This window comes from Elgaria multicarinata, chromosome 1 (genome assembly GCF_023053635.1).
Source record: "Elgaria multicarinata webbii isolate HBS135686 ecotype San Diego chromosome 1, rElgMul1.1.pri, whole genome shotgun sequence".
In the NCBI taxonomy this organism is placed as follows: domain Eukaryota; kingdom Metazoa; phylum Chordata; class Lepidosauria; order Squamata; family Anguidae; genus Elgaria; species Elgaria multicarinata.
In genome coordinates, this window is record NC_086171.1 from 180,451,178 (window position 1) to 180,466,420 (window position 15,243).

The 15,243-nt window shown below is 39.7% G+C and overlaps 1 protein-coding gene across 6 annotated transcripts in view; it reads left to right on the forward strand.

Annotated features, from left to right (window-relative positions):
* Window positions 1-15,243, forward strand: part of RALGAPB (Ral GTPase activating protein non-catalytic subunit beta) — a 74,123-nt gene that overhangs the window by 32,340 nt on the left and 26,540 nt on the right. For 4 of the 6 annotated variants that reach the window (XM_063144799.1, XM_063144807.1, XM_063144832.1 and 1 more), the window contains 7 exons: window positions 3,677-3,712; window positions 6,082-6,283; window positions 7,746-7,913; window positions 9,647-9,761; window positions 10,371-10,518; window positions 13,523-13,587; window positions 13,744-13,876. In XM_063144799.1, the coding sequence (XP_063000869.1) occupies window positions 3,677-3,712; window positions 6,082-6,283; window positions 7,746-7,913; window positions 9,647-9,761; window positions 10,371-10,518; window positions 13,523-13,587; window positions 13,744-13,876 (867 nt within the window). The remainder of the gene's footprint in view (window positions 1-3,676; window positions 3,713-6,081; window positions 6,284-7,745; window positions 7,914-9,646; window positions 9,762-10,370; window positions 10,519-13,522; window positions 13,588-13,743; window positions 13,877-15,243) is intronic. The other 2 variants (XM_063144815.1, XM_063144823.1) reach the window with 1 other exon arrangement.

Below are 15,243 nucleotides of genomic sequence, written 5' to 3' on the forward strand. Positions count from 1 at the left end.
TGGTACCCACTAGGTCCTCTGTCACTCCTGATTTTTTTTTAAAAAATTGTTATCTATCTATCTATCTATCTATCTATCTATCTATCTATAGAGAGAGAGTAGCTGGGAGGCTGGCATGCTGCACAGTGAAGCATTGACTTCCAGTGTCACCTTTATTTCCAAGTATGCCTCTGGTCCCACACAAACTTCAGTGGCATTCATAGCAAGCTAAAGTGGCAGTAGATTGCAGCCCAGTGCTTCATTTTGACTTGTGTCCAGCCAGTCAAAAAATAGAAAATATTGTGCTGAGGATGGTAGGATGTGTTTAGTGAGGTGGGGAGTGAGGGTTAATGTTTTGCATGTGCTCAGTGTGTGTGAGAGAGCTGGGTTTGTTTGTTTGTGTTTTGATGTGCATTGCCTGGGTTTGTGTTCCTGGGTAAGTTGCTTTTCTTCTATCTTCACCAGTTCCCCGTTTGTGAAATGGGAGTTTTGTGACTGCAATGTCCAACATGACAGCCAGCTATTATGTGAGAGCGCTGACAAGTCTCTCTGAAACTTCCAATTGTGCCCACCAGCCCCCAAAAGGTTGGGAAACCTGTTCTGAATCTGCCCCTCGTGTGGCTCTTCCTGTGCCACTGCAGATTGAAGCCCCTGTTGCACTTAACCTCCCAAGCCATGATTTTTTAGCCTCCTCTCTGCTCCTTATTTGACACATCATAGCTTCTCACTCCATCTTTTCTTTACATCTATTTGGAATAATCTGCCTCTTGCCATATGGTTGGTATACTAATCTAGCCTTCCTTCTGTAAACAGTATGGTAAGCTAAAGTTGTGTGTTATTCTCTCACAATCTCAGGGATCTTATTTCCCTACTTTTTATAGTACGTTGCATGCCTTTCATTTTTTTAAAAATCCCAAAACGGTTCAAAAAAGCAAAAATACAATGAAACCAATCTATAAAATAATAAAACAATGAAAAAAGCAATAGAATATTTCATTAAAATCACCAGGAGTAGCTGGCAATGCTAATGCCCAGGCAAACAAGTGTGTCTACAGTTGCTAGCGGAAACACTCATCTCTAGGAGCCAGCTGATTTCAGTGGGGAGATCATTCCACATGGTAGATGCCACAGTGGGGAAGGAGAAAGTATCTTCCATTATCCTACTGTGAATTCCTTGATATAAAATGCCATTGGGCCGAGTAGCAAGTGCACACAGTCTATTCTTTCCCCTTGTGTAATGCTGTACTCCTATAACCTTTAGTTCATTTTGAGCTATAACTCAGTGGTAAAGCACATGCTTTTGTGTACAGACTCAATCCAGACCCAACCAAGGAATCTCCAACTAACAGAAAAGTCCCTGACTCTAGGTGACAGGAAAGTCCTCTACCTGAGACTCTGGGGACATTTTGCCGGTTATAGGCAATTCTGGATTAGACAGACTAATAGTCTGACTAGGTATACAGCAGCTTTAGAAAAAATACGGAGAAACTACTGGAACAAGAGATAATGATTAGACAATGATAGGAATTACTGAAAAGGGAGACTTTCTGGCCATTCAAAGAGGGTTGTGAAAGAATGCAGTCTTCTTACCCTTTAGTTTTTGGTAACTTCTTAGTTTTTGTAGCTGCTTTCTGTGAGTTGTACTTTAAATGATCCATGTAAGTTTAAGAGGCTACTGGCAGTACCATTTCCCCCCCTGTCTTTTGTAATGCTTGTCCCTTTTTGCCTCATAGCTTTACAGTCTATATTATTCCATGTTAGGCATAATAAGGAAAGGAATTGAAAATAAAACTGCCAATATCATACTCCCCCTATACCAATTTATGGTGCAACCACACTCAGAATACTGTGTGCAGTTTTGGTCACCGCACCTCAAAAGGGATATTGTAAAGATGGAAAGGGGGAAGAAAAGAGCAACTAAAAATGATCAAGGGTCTGGAGTAACTCCCCTATGAAGAAAGATTACAGCAGCTGGGATTGTTTACTCAGGAAAAAGGCAAGACAGAATAAAGGTGTACAAAATTTTGCATGGTGTGAAGGAAATGGATAGGGAGACTTGCTTTCTCCCTCTCTCATAATACTAGAACCCAGGATCATCCTATGAAATTGATTGGTGGGAGATTCAGGACAGACAAAAAGAAGTAGTTCTTCACATAGCCCATGGTTAAACTATGGAATTTGCTACCATAAGGTGGCCACAATTTGGATGGCTTTGAAAGGGGATTAGACAAATTCCTGGAGGAGAAGGCTGTCAATGGCTATTAGTCCTGATGGCTACCTCCAGTATCAAAGGCAGTATGCCTATGTTCCCCAGTTGTTGGGGAACTTGGGCGGGAGGGTGCTGCTTCACTCAGTTTGTGCTTGTGGGTTTCCCATGGGCAGCTGGTTGGCAGAAAGCTGGACTACATGGAGTCTTGATCTGATCCAGCATGGCTCTTCTTATGTTCTTATTAATATGTGTGGTTTATTTCAGCATTAGCATCTCCCATCTCTCTTTAAAATTGGAACATTACTTTATTACAGTATTTTGACTTGGTGAAAGGAGTTGTGTGGTGGGTTTTTGTTTTGTTTTGTAGAGTTGTAGTGGAAAACTTGCATAGCCTGCATATAGGAATGTAGTCCAGTATTTCAACACATTGCAGCATTACCTGTCTAGTTGTTCGCATAAACATATGCTTTGGGAAAAAATATTTTCCCTTAGTGTAGTTGTTTTTGCTTCAGGGCTTCTGTCATTGAAAACCTTAAAGAACATTGATCAACTAGGTGGCTGAAAATTCCTGCCTAATGTTAATCGGCTTTTGTACACCTTCCATTTGAATACACAAGCAAGTGTGGGCAAATTGCCGAGCAAGCAATTGTCTTAAAAAACATTGTCCTTTTTCTGGTGTGGTCATTTGAAAAAATACTTCTCAAATAGAGTATGGAATTTATACCAGGTGCACCCGTTGACAGTAGCTACAAATTGCAGAACCCTTGAAGAAGGAGGGGAAGAGTCCTCACTTCCTGCCTCAATTGTTCACTCTCCTAGGCACGTAGCTTGAGGCTTGCATGCAACCTTTTGGTGGAAAGCAAAGACTAGATGCCAATTCAGACCTAAATGGTTTGGTTGCTGTGGTAATAACAAAACATGTAGAAGCTAAATATGTGGGGATCTATGTGAAGTGGCCCCATAAGGGTTGAGGCCATTTTTATCAGATCATAACCACGTGGTTAATACTGTCCTGCTCTGTGTGGAACTACTTTATGCAAATGGTTTGAGATCTCCGCATCGCTTAGATAATGTTCAAATTGGATTAACTTTAATTAAAAAAAACACAATAACTCTTTACTCCCACACAAATCTCTATTCTTCATAGTCACAGAAAAGTTTGGCTCTATAATGAGGAAAGGTTGGCTATATAATGAGGAACATTTTCCAGTGTGGGTCCTCAGTGACAAACAAGATGCCTAACTATATATATATATATATATATATATTTCTAACTTCTGTTCATACTTCTGCATGAAATCATAATTTTGGACCCTAATCCTAATTTCCTGTGTGTTTTAACAAGCCTGCTAGATCATAAGCTTTTAAACTGTTTTTCAGAAACCTAAAAGCTGCTTAACTTGTTATTACAGTTTCACCATCTTTAAAGTATTTTATAACTACTGCTGTCCTTTGATTTGTTTCCATTTTATTTCTATTATCTTGCAGCATCTTTTATCCAAATTCTTCTTTCTTATAAATCTTGTAAGTAGGAACTAGTAGCTTCTCTTTAATTGCAGTCATGTTTTTTCTTTTATTTTTTCATAACCCCATTTTTTAATTTGTATCATTAACATCCCTTGTAGCTTTTGCTCTTTACATGGGAAAGACAAGTAACTGTGTATGGCTTTTTTAAATGGGGAAGATCGTTGGCAAAAGCAAATTAATCTGCCTGAATCAGTCCCATCATTTTCTGTACTCTAGTCTGTGATCATGTCATGAATTTAAGGACTTTGCACTAACCGTGTTTTTTTTCTTAAAGCTTATTTTACACAGACCTAATTTTTTAATTTGTATGCATTCTGCATGTAGTTTTTTTTCTAATTATAATATTTTGCTGGATAGCCTATTTAGGATAAAATGGCTCATGGGAAGACGCATAAAGATTTGGGTTTAGTTGCTTTTGCTGTAAAAAAAGTCAGTGGAGAAATTATTATATATAATTTACCTCGATGTGCTTCTTCTAAATTGTCAATCCATCAAATTTGAAATGAACATTCAAAACATGAGCAGAGCTTCTGTTTGTAAGACTGCAGCTGATTTAGTTTGCCATCCTTTGCACACTTACCGGGGCAGGGAAGTAAGTCGGTGAATTCAGTGAGAGTTCTGAGTAAGCATGCTGAGTAAGCTGTGAAAGACCTTTCCTTTTTGTTCACAGGGTTCCCCTAATATTGTAGGATTGAGCTAATTTAGTTGCTTGAGTATTGGTGGAATTAGGCTCTCTTTTAGGGGGAACAGCCATCTCCATTATAATTCTAATCTGTTCACCTTCTCTCAAAATGTCAAAGCACCTAACTGTTCTCATTTTCATAAATCAGACAAATCGCTAGGGAAATGGCATTCTTTTTGCCAACTTCTTACTGGGTCACAACTGGAATGAATGAAATACTTGTATGTTTTGTACAGGGCATTAATAACAACATAGGATTATAAATTATGAAACTAGAAAGTGAAGAGCCAACTCATATAGCCTGATATATTCTTAGATAAATTTAATAGCTCCTTTCCTTAATTAAGAGGGCCAAATCATGTAGGCTGAGCTTCCATCCTTTCTCTCTGCTTCTGACCACCTTCCTATCACTACCCCTTGTGTGCTTTAAAAGCCACTCTGACTGATATGCCTGTGAAGTGGCCTCCAACAGAGCATGAGATCCCTTGGGGGAAAGTAAGAAGGCTTGATATGTCTGTGAAGATTGGGCTTTTGTCTGAGGGTCTCTGAATCCTCGACCATCTTCCCAAAGAGCACTCCATGCTTTTTAGCTATGGCTTTCCCCCACACTTTTTAAAAGAAGTTTGAGAGGAAAACCCTAGAAGCCAACTCAAAGCGAGTTTTAAACACCCAATATGCGACTCATTATTTCTAGGGCTGTGCAAGCTTCGGAAATCCGAATCACAGAAGCCATTTCATGACGGATCCACCATTTTATTGCACAGCCCTAGGCCCCCCATACAGCCTACACCTCCCAGCATCCAGTGCCTGAGAGGGCTGTATGTACCAGGGCCCAGAAGCAGCAGGAATACCGGAAGTAGCTGTCACCATCACCTCTGCCCTTGCACGGGGGAGGCAGTGATGGCGACAGCTACTTCTGGTATTCCTGCTGCTTCTGGGCCCTGGTATGTACAGCCCTCCCAGGCACTGGATGCTGGGAGATGTAGGCTGTATGGGGGGCCTAGGGCTGTGCAAGAAAATGGTGGATCTGTCCTAAAATGGCGGATACGTCATGAAATGGCCTCTTTGGGCCTCGGATTTCCGAATCCGAGGCCCAAAGCTTGCACAGCCTAATAATTTCCCCAAATACACTTTTCATTGCAATCTGGCACCTGCCTGTTTCCTAAGCTTATCCAACTGTACTCCTAACGTTAGCAGCACACTGTATTAGAGTAGGTTCATGATGGTGGAAAAGATGAAGGAGATCAAGGAAGATTGGAAAATTGAGGAACCCGTATAATTAAAAGGGTAGAGCCAGTTTTTGAAATTGCAAAAGTTTTATGGAAAGGGCTAGGAAATGAAAGACAGGGATTCGATTGAGGGATCTCCTGATGCATATGGCTGAGAATGTGAATGGAGCAGAGGCTTCTGTGCTTGGGCAGCATGAATTGTGCAGCATATAATGCTAGAGGAGGAGATGATATACTTGTGAGTGGAGACAAAAGGGCTATATATTTTCATTTCCTACAGACTTAGTCATATGTCCCTAAATGCTTTATAAACAGAGGCAGCAATTCAAGTGTAATGAACTAACGGCTTTTTGTGATGACTAAACTTGACTTGATCTTTGTGTCCAGGATCCCATGAGCCTATTGAGTATCTTGACAAATGTAATGAAACACTGTGCTTCTCGTTTTTGTTTTAGCTATAGCAACACAAGCTAGTGTGGAGTTTCGCCGGAAAGGATCACAAATGTCTGCAGATACTATGGCTTCCAATCCCATGTTTGATGCAGGCGAATTTTCAGACAACTATGAATCAGGCAGAGCAGAGGCTTGTGGAACTCTTTGTAGGATATTTTGTAGCAAGAAGACTGGGGAGGATATACTGCCAGCCTACTTATCCCGGTACTGACTTAACTTTTAAATTGTTATTGTGTCAGAATGTGCTGTTGAGTATCTATGTTTTCTAAGAAAGGTTTCTATAGTTTGTGTTCCAGGAATTCAAAATGAATGAATAAAATGTATTCCATCAATTCAGCTTTGAAGAATAAGTTGCCAGCCTTGCCACTTAACTATAGGAAAAGTGGTCAGTGGATGCATGGAAGAGTTTGCTTTACTGTTTTCTAAATTTTCCAGGTGAAGCAAATATAGCACAGAATCCCCCCCCCCATTATATACTTCCTGTCTACACAATGTAGAAGAACGTTAGTATTTTGCAGTTTATATAAGGACAATGGGGCAAGTAGCAACATTTCAATTATTACGCTTAAATGGCATAATGTTTAAATCATTATGTTTAAACTAGACAGAGGAAGAGAGTGGATGTAGTTACTTGCCTTTGAAGGTCAATACAAAAGTGTGTGAGATTTCTTTTTTTCCATATTTGTAATTTGATGTCACTTGTAGGAAAGAATGTTTGACTAAAACAGGAAATGTCTTGAAAGCCTTTATTTGAAACCTATAAAAGTGTTAGACAGAACTAGATGTTTTGGGTGACATGGAGATGGCTACTGAAAATAGAACCTTCATATTGAGCCTCCTCCATTATTATCCTGTAATGTTTGGCAACATGTTTTGACATCATGTTTTGTGGTTTCCCTGGTCATGTGAAAACCTGTAACAATGACAACATCACATTTCTACATGAAATAGGGGAGATAAAGTGAACTTATTGATGCCATTTTTGGCAGCATCTACCTTGCTTGCAAAACACTTAACTAATCAGGAGAATCTTATTTAATGGGGGAAAGGGAATATAATATGTTCTTAACAGATACCATCAGCCCCAAAATCAAACTTTTCTAGAGTGCTTCACTTATTTCTTAAGTGTAAATATGAATATTATACTTTCAATTATTCTCCCCTATAACTGATCCATAAACCCCTTCAGCTTGTGTGCCTGCAAATAATCAGGCATACATGCCCAAAGGTAGGTAAACCGCCCAGAGAGCTTCGGCTGTGGGGAGGTATATAAATGTAATAAATAAAATAAATAAATTAAGATGGTTTGTAGATTGCCCCTTTGACCATGCATGTGCTGTGCCTTATGTCAGAGCACGTTCTTTTGCATTTAAGGTTTTACAAAACTCTTTTAAAATGCTTTTTGAGAGATTCCCATGCTGTCTCTGGCCACTAGTTGACATTTTTGTTCAGCATAACTAATCAAAATGTCTGCAGGATTGAAAATGATCGTGCTGTTCAACTTGTAGCTTCTTGCTTAAATAGACAAGATGGCAGATAATTTTAGATGCTTGTGATATTGAAATGTAAATGATGAGTTTACCTTTTGCTTGTGATCTAGTCCTAATAGCATTTGATTGCAAATGTTTCTTTCCTTTAACTCATTAAGCCTGTCTTTCTCTGCCAGATTTTACATGCTTTTAATTCAGGGTTTGCAAATAGCAGATTCTGTCTGTCACCCAGTTCTGGCTAGTGTTATTCTAAACTCCCCAGCGTTGTTCTGCTGTGACCTGAAAGGGATTGATGTCTTAGTTCCTTACTTCATTTCAGCACTTGAAACTATTTTACCCGACAGGTAAATATCTATCTATCTATCTATCTTTATTTATTCACTTGTGAATGTTTTTGAAAAGCTGCTTTCTTCTACATCCTTAAGATTACAGACTCAGAAATACAGGTCACTGTGGCAACCTATTCCAAAAAAAAGAAGCCTATTAGAAAGAATGGAAGAAATGGAAACACATTCCTCTAGCTCCTGGACATCATACAGCATATAATTAATGTTGTGTGTCAGAAATATAGATCCACTTTTGTTGTGTAGATTTATTTTGTTATGTCTCACTGAAAGTAATAGTTGAGAGAAACTGGAAGTACTGGAAGGTCCAGATTGTATTTTTCCAGCTCTTTTAGACACTGGCTATTGATTCTTACCTGTGGCATTTTCATCCAAAGCAAATTAGATGTTTAACACCAAGGAACACATGAGAACATTAATGAGAAGAACTGTATATAATTTATAGATTGTAGTTGATCATGCTATAAGCTTTATATATTTAAGACATAAATATGGTAGTCTTCAGAATTAAATTAGCTAAGTGCTTCAGAGGATCACATGCACTCCACTCATGTAACAGTGCATGGCCTTGAAGTGTGCCCAGATTATAAAATGGAATCTTAATTGTTTTAGCATAAAGACAAAGGCCTTGCTTTTTGGCTTTTGATATAAAGACCAGAATCATTGCAATCCACTGTGTTGTACCTGAGTAATGATTTCAAATGTGTTCTGGGCCCCTAACACCAGCACAGAGTGTCTTACTACACACATTGTATTTTTAAAATATGGTGATGTAGCAGATCATCTGGGGCCACCACTCCAACAATCTCCGTCTCAGTCAGGCTGGGGGTTGGAATGGGCTGGCCATGAGCTGGCATACCAGGTGATGACATCAGGGACAGTTGGCTTGGATTTGTGAGTTTGCCCATAACCCAATAGGAGCTGCAACTAAGGCTTATCATGGGGAGGTGAGGAAATTATCAGACCTGGGCCATTTAAATGGCCCTCAGGTGAAGTAGGAAAAACGAATTTAGAGGGAGAGAACAAGAATGGAGGAGGAAAGACAGAAGAAAGGAATGGAGGAGGAAAGAAAGGACAGAGGAGAAGAGCACAGGAGAATGGAGAAAGAGACTGGAGGAGGAGGAAAGGAAGGGAGGACAGGCACCAAGCAGAGAAGGCAAAGAGAGAAGAAAAGGTGAGGAGCCACCTGGAGGAGAAAGGCTAGGGGAGCCTGTATAAACCCAAATGAAGTTCTACTCAATTCCTTTATCTGGATGGCAGACATGTCAGGGGACCCTCAAGGACTAAGACCAGATAGGGTTCCTGATCGAATCAGCATATAGTAGTCAATGTTGCTAGACCTCGTGGAAGACATCTGATTCTAGAAGCGGTCTTAGGAAGAAGGTTGTCCATAGGACGTAGGTACCCCTCATAAATGCCCATTGCCCAGAGAAGCAGAAGCAAGCCAAAGAAGAAAGTGTGCCAGCCAAAGGAGGGACATCATATCTGAGTTAAGTCCCTTACCTTGGGTCCTGGGCTAGACATAAGGGTGGAGATATTCAGAGCCTTAAGATCTTGTACTGATCATCTTGGTATGGGTCCCATAAAGTAATGGGCTAATAAGTGGTTAGTACAAATATTGCTGTCTTTTTCATGCTTGAGAATGGAAGAAGGATTTTTGTTTTGTTTTTACTCGTGAAATAGAATTTGTTAGATTGCAACAACCAAAAATTAAATCTGAGTTTTATTTTCAGGGAACTCTCAAAATTTAAAACATATGTGAATCCTACAGAACTAAGAAGAGCCTCTATCAATATTTTACTCTCATTGTTGCCTCTTCCCCATCATTTTGGAACAATAAAATCAGAGGTAATCAATTTAGGAGTTTTAAGTGGTGTTTTGTACAATTTTAGTCTGAACTTAAACATGAGTTGTATTTTCAAACCAACAGTTAGGATGGAGCTGTTCTGAAAAAAAGGGTGCTGCTATACCATAGAAAGTACATTCACAGAATGAATTGTGATTAGTGGCTCTAGTATAAGGTTCCTTTCACCAATTAAACACATTTTAGGATTGAACAAATAAAGAATTGCAAAAGCACTATCCACAATGTTTATAAGTGCAGCTTTTTAGAGCCTGAAAATATAAACACATCTACCTAGAGGGAGGATATTGAAAGTTTGTTCATTCTACGCTGAGTAAGGAAACTGTTATGCTTCATTGACTTGCTGTTTTATTTTTCTGGAGATGCATCAATGCCAATTTTGCAATCTGTTTAACAACTCAATTTAGCACTGTTTCTGTGTCAGGTTTTTCTCTTCCAGCGGGTGGGGATAGGATGCTGGAAAAACTAGATGGCACTAAAGCACATCAGACATTTATTAAATTTGGAAAAGGGCACTAAGAATACATGCTAGTATTACTAGTTTCTAATTCATCACTTTTACTAAAGATGATAAAAAACAATTTATTTTTCAGGTCGTTCTGGAAGGAAAATTCAGCAATGACGACAGTTCATCCTATGATAAACCAGTAACCTTCCTGTCTTTGAAGTTAAGACTTGTGAATATACTAATAGGAGCACTACAAACGGAAACAGATCCCAACAACACTCAGATGATACTAGGTTGCTTTTTTACTTGATCTGTGGGGTGTGCTTTTGAAAATGCCTTTGCCCTTTTAGCTTAGGGTTCACACCTGTGTCAAGCAGTATGTGAGTACTGACAAGGTTAGGTTCCAATGGTTGGGCAGTTCTTAGGAAGTGGCCAGAGATGGAGATTATAGTACAGACAGAAAGCTAAAACCACCAATGCTGCTCCCATGGTTGAAGGTAATAGCAGAATGCATCACAATGAGACAAGCGATGGAACTGAGTAAGGGGCAAGTATAGAATACAACAGATGGTTAGGAAGCAAGCAGGAGAATTATCCAGATGTATATAGAGGTAGAGTAGTGGTCCCCCCCCCTCAAATGAATTGCCCAGATGAAAAATGTATAACAGGCCTTAAAGCTATACAGCAGGTGGCGGAACAGAACTGGCTCCTCTAGATCATTTGATCCTTGGAATCGGGAGGGTACTGATCCATGGTGTCTGTGTATTGGCTTGAATGGACTGTAGATCCTTCTTCTGACCAGTGGCTCTTGTAGTACATGGAATTATGCCCAAACTTGCAGGACTTCAGGTTTTCTTGGTGCCAGACATGAAGAACCATATTGATAAATGACTGTGATCTAATGCTTTGCAACCACACACAAATCTTGTCCTACAGAAACTTGGAAGCTAAAAATGGAAAAGGCCTGTTTTCAATAATTGTTCTTTCTAATGAGAGTGTCCTGCATATGTTCAGAGTAGAGAGAATGGCAGGGAGAAGCTTGAGAATTTATCAGCCACCTGTACATGCTTCCTCTGGTGGCAGGCAAAAAAGTGCCAGTCTTACTGTACTGCACCGCCACTTATTGCTGTGTGATACTGTCAGGGCATCATTGTGGGGCACTCTGCATGACATGATGGCATTGCACAACTTGTATGATGTGCAGGCCAAAGTCTTCCTGCATCTTCTTACAGCAAGTGATTACTGGTAATGTTTACATTTTGCTTGGTTTTTGTTTTTCTTTAATTTATTTTTCTACTCAGAGCAATGTACTGATCACAACCTCTTAAAACGTAATTCTGAAGTGTAACAGATATGTTAGGTGTCTGTCTGATGGTATTTGTTATCAAGTGCACACCTCAGACACTTACCCAAAAGTGCATGCCCTCAACAGAAAACCTCAAAATGCAGATACTTGAAGTTCTTTGTTTCACATCATCCACTGCACAAATGCTTGTGTGGTTACTTGAACCTTGCACCCCGGCTGGGTTCACATTTTGGGAACACAGGCTAAGGCTGGTTGTGGAATAGATTACTCTGGCTGCAGCTGTCTAAGCAACAAGACTATACTGCATATGGCTGCTCAAGCTAAAGAAGTGAAATTCTGCATTGCTCTAGCTTATGACCAGTTCTTGTTGGCATTTTTGCCTCGCTCATCCGAAAGAGTGTTCTCCATTATAAATGCTCTGGCTAATACTGTTGCAACTGCTGGGCATGCTTCTGGTCAGAGCTTCCCATTGCCAACCGCTTCTGGTCCCACACCACCCCCTTCGTGCTTGTTGCTTCCCTCCACTGGTCTCTGTTGCTAGTTGTCAGATGTGCATGAGGGTTACAGAGCCATGAGAGGGATGGCTAAATGCGCACATTTCAAGGCTGAACAGGGATTGAGTTGGTAAAGATACTGCAAATTTCAAGTGAAGCAGATCACTAAAAATATGCAAATATCAAGGCAGAGCAGTAGAACAGAAAAGAAAAAAGCACAAGATTCTTAGCAGATATTTTTCAAGCTTTCTATGTATAAAGATTTAAATCCATCCTTAGACAGAAGGAACTGAGAAGGGATTAGGGAGAATGGCACCAGCACTTGCAAGATCGCAAGGAGCAGCTGGGGTTTTTGGTACTTTTGTTGAGTGGCTCTTTAGCCATTCCTGACAATATGTGATAAAATCGCCTTACTGGGTTCAGATGTCACAACAAACCACCCTAACAACCCTACTTCAAGCCATGGTTTGCAGGGTGGCTTGTTTGTGAAAAGCAACGCACGATGGAAGAAAACCTCCAGCTCAGGGCATCATACTAAGCCACCTTGCAACCACCCTTGATAGCAACCCACCCTGACTTAGTGTGAACCAGGTCTGTAGTATTGTGCGTACTCTAAGATGAAGGCAATTCAAGCTTAAAAGGAAATTAAGGTGCCTGTTTTATCAGCTGAAGTGTATTTTAAGTAAGTAAGTTCTATTGAAAATAGTGAAACAGATGGATACAAATGAGCGTAGAATTGTAGTCTTAAGTAAAACACCCTAACCATGGTTGAGATTCCAATACATTCTTTCTAACCCATTTCCTGAAAAGCTAAGATAACAAAACATGAAACATGCAGGAATGTAGGAAAAGCAAAATATAGAAATGTGAGCCCCCCCCCCCCCCGTGAAAACCTAGAGCTTCAGTTTCAGACACTGCTGATTTTTCTATCAGATTTATATCAGGCTTCCCATTGCGGGTGGTGGTCTTCAGTCTCCATTAATTTGTATCTGGAAAGAAATTTTTGACTTCCAAAAATTGAGAGCATAGACCTCCTGTTGCAGGGTGGAGTGGGGTTTATTTGATGGATGGATTTTCACGAAAATTGATGGTTACCTATTTAGTTAATACTACTAAAATCTGCATCACCCATTTTTGTGTAATAGTTTTATTGGGCCAACCAAAGGGTCACCCAAATGTGCAACCTTTCAAGATTTCCAGATAGGGTCATCAGGCTCAGGTTTTGGGGAGGAGGGGGGAAACGGATGCATGGTGACAGTGTTGAGATGGAATGGGCCAACACAGCTATCTGTGATTCTTGTGAATCTGCAAGATGATTCAGGATTTTACAGAACTTTGGCGTATTTTTTCACCCAAGAATCCAAAGAAAAGTGGTTAGATCATTACTGACAAAGATAAATGCCACTGGATGTATTGGTTTGACGGTAGGGTTGTTTGCTGGATAGATTTTATCATACACATTTCAAATATAAAGCCTTTGCATTTTTAATTCTGCAGGTGCAATGTTGAACATTGTGCAAGATTTAGCACTTCTGGAAGCCATTGGTTGCCAGATGGAGACGGTAAGATTATTTTCCTTGTTTGGAAAAAGTGTGCCAGATAACTTGGGTGACAGCAACTTATCCCATAACTAAAATACAAAGAATGTATTTCAGTTGTGAGGGGATAACCAAGATACCCTTCACTCTCTTATAGAAATCTCGTTTCTAACTTAACAGAATGGTAGTGAGAATACTGTCTTGAAAAGCCACAGTCGCACTAACAGTGGCATTAGCACAGCAAGTGGAGGAAGCACAGAGCCCACTACTCCTGACAGTGAGAGACCAGCGCAAGCTCTCCTAAGGGATTATGGTAAGGAATTGGGCTTCTTAAATATTTTCCTTGTTTACAGATCCCATTATTTTTAAATGAGTTCTTGCCAGAAGAGGTTTTCAGTTGTAGTCCTTCGTATAAAAAGCAAAGGAAAAAGTTAAAAGAACATTTTTTTAATGGTGAACTGGAAAATCATCATCATTATGATGGGTTAGTGAGGGTGGGGAGAGGGTCATGGGTAGTGTCATGGGTGATCAAAGGAAGGGCGCTCTAGCCCTTCCTTTGATCACCCCACCCATTCTCTTGTTGCATCCTTTAGACCCCACATACCCCTGAGCACTGCATCCTCTTTACTTTGCACTTCAGCTAGAAGAGCATCTTGAAGGCTCTTAATTAATATAGCATATAGTTTAGTTTTTCTAGGATGGTATAATCTCCATTGCTCCCTCTTCAAAGCTGCTCCAGTGTCAGAGCATGGTGACCACACTGCAACTGGGAAGAAAATATAACTTCATATAATGTGTTGTGTTCCAATTCCTTGTTTTTGTTTTCAGTTTCATGTACTCCATGTGTTTGCATTTAATGAGAGCTAATTACAGAGTTAACTAAAGCTGTGCCATGTACTAGCACTGATCAGAGAAATGCAGGATTCTCCAAAATGTTTGTGATTCTGCCAAAAACTTTAATCAATATTAATCAAAAGGGCCTTAAGATGTGTGTGTTTTTGTGTGCTGTGAATATGTTTAAACAGCAGTGTCCTGCACCAATTTTTGAATTTTAAAGAGCTTATTTCAGAAAGTGGCTGAGCAATGTGTATTTGTTTCATTTATATTAGCAGTCTTACATGTTTTCCTGTGGCAATTGAGTTTAATCTTTTTGATTACAAATGTTTCTGTTTCACATACTTATCCATTTTGCATTGAGATGCTGCTATTTTATGGTATGTGTCATATATGTGCCTGGGGTTCATGGTGTCTGTTCTCTTACAGCACCATGTACATTGATGGTGCTATATAAATAAATAAATAATAATAATAATAATAGTTTTCTAAATCTGATCAACCAAAGAGCTCAATAAACTGAGGGTTAGGGCATCCTAGTTGGAGGAAGGTTGGCAACCCCAAACAATCATTTCCAGAATACATAATAGGAGCTTGTATTCAGAGTTTAGAGATGTTAAAATATCAACAAATGCCCAGCCTTCCTACATCTGCACTTAAGATCCCCCATCCTTTTGCTGGGTTCCGATTTCCTTAGAGCAGCAACTTGATATAACAGAATAAAAATAAAAACAGAATAAAAATAAAAACAGAATAAAAATAACAGAATGAAAACATTCTCTCAGATAAAGCACTAGTTAGGTTACTGTGGCACAACCATTTGAAATGTTAAGTTGAGATAGCCTT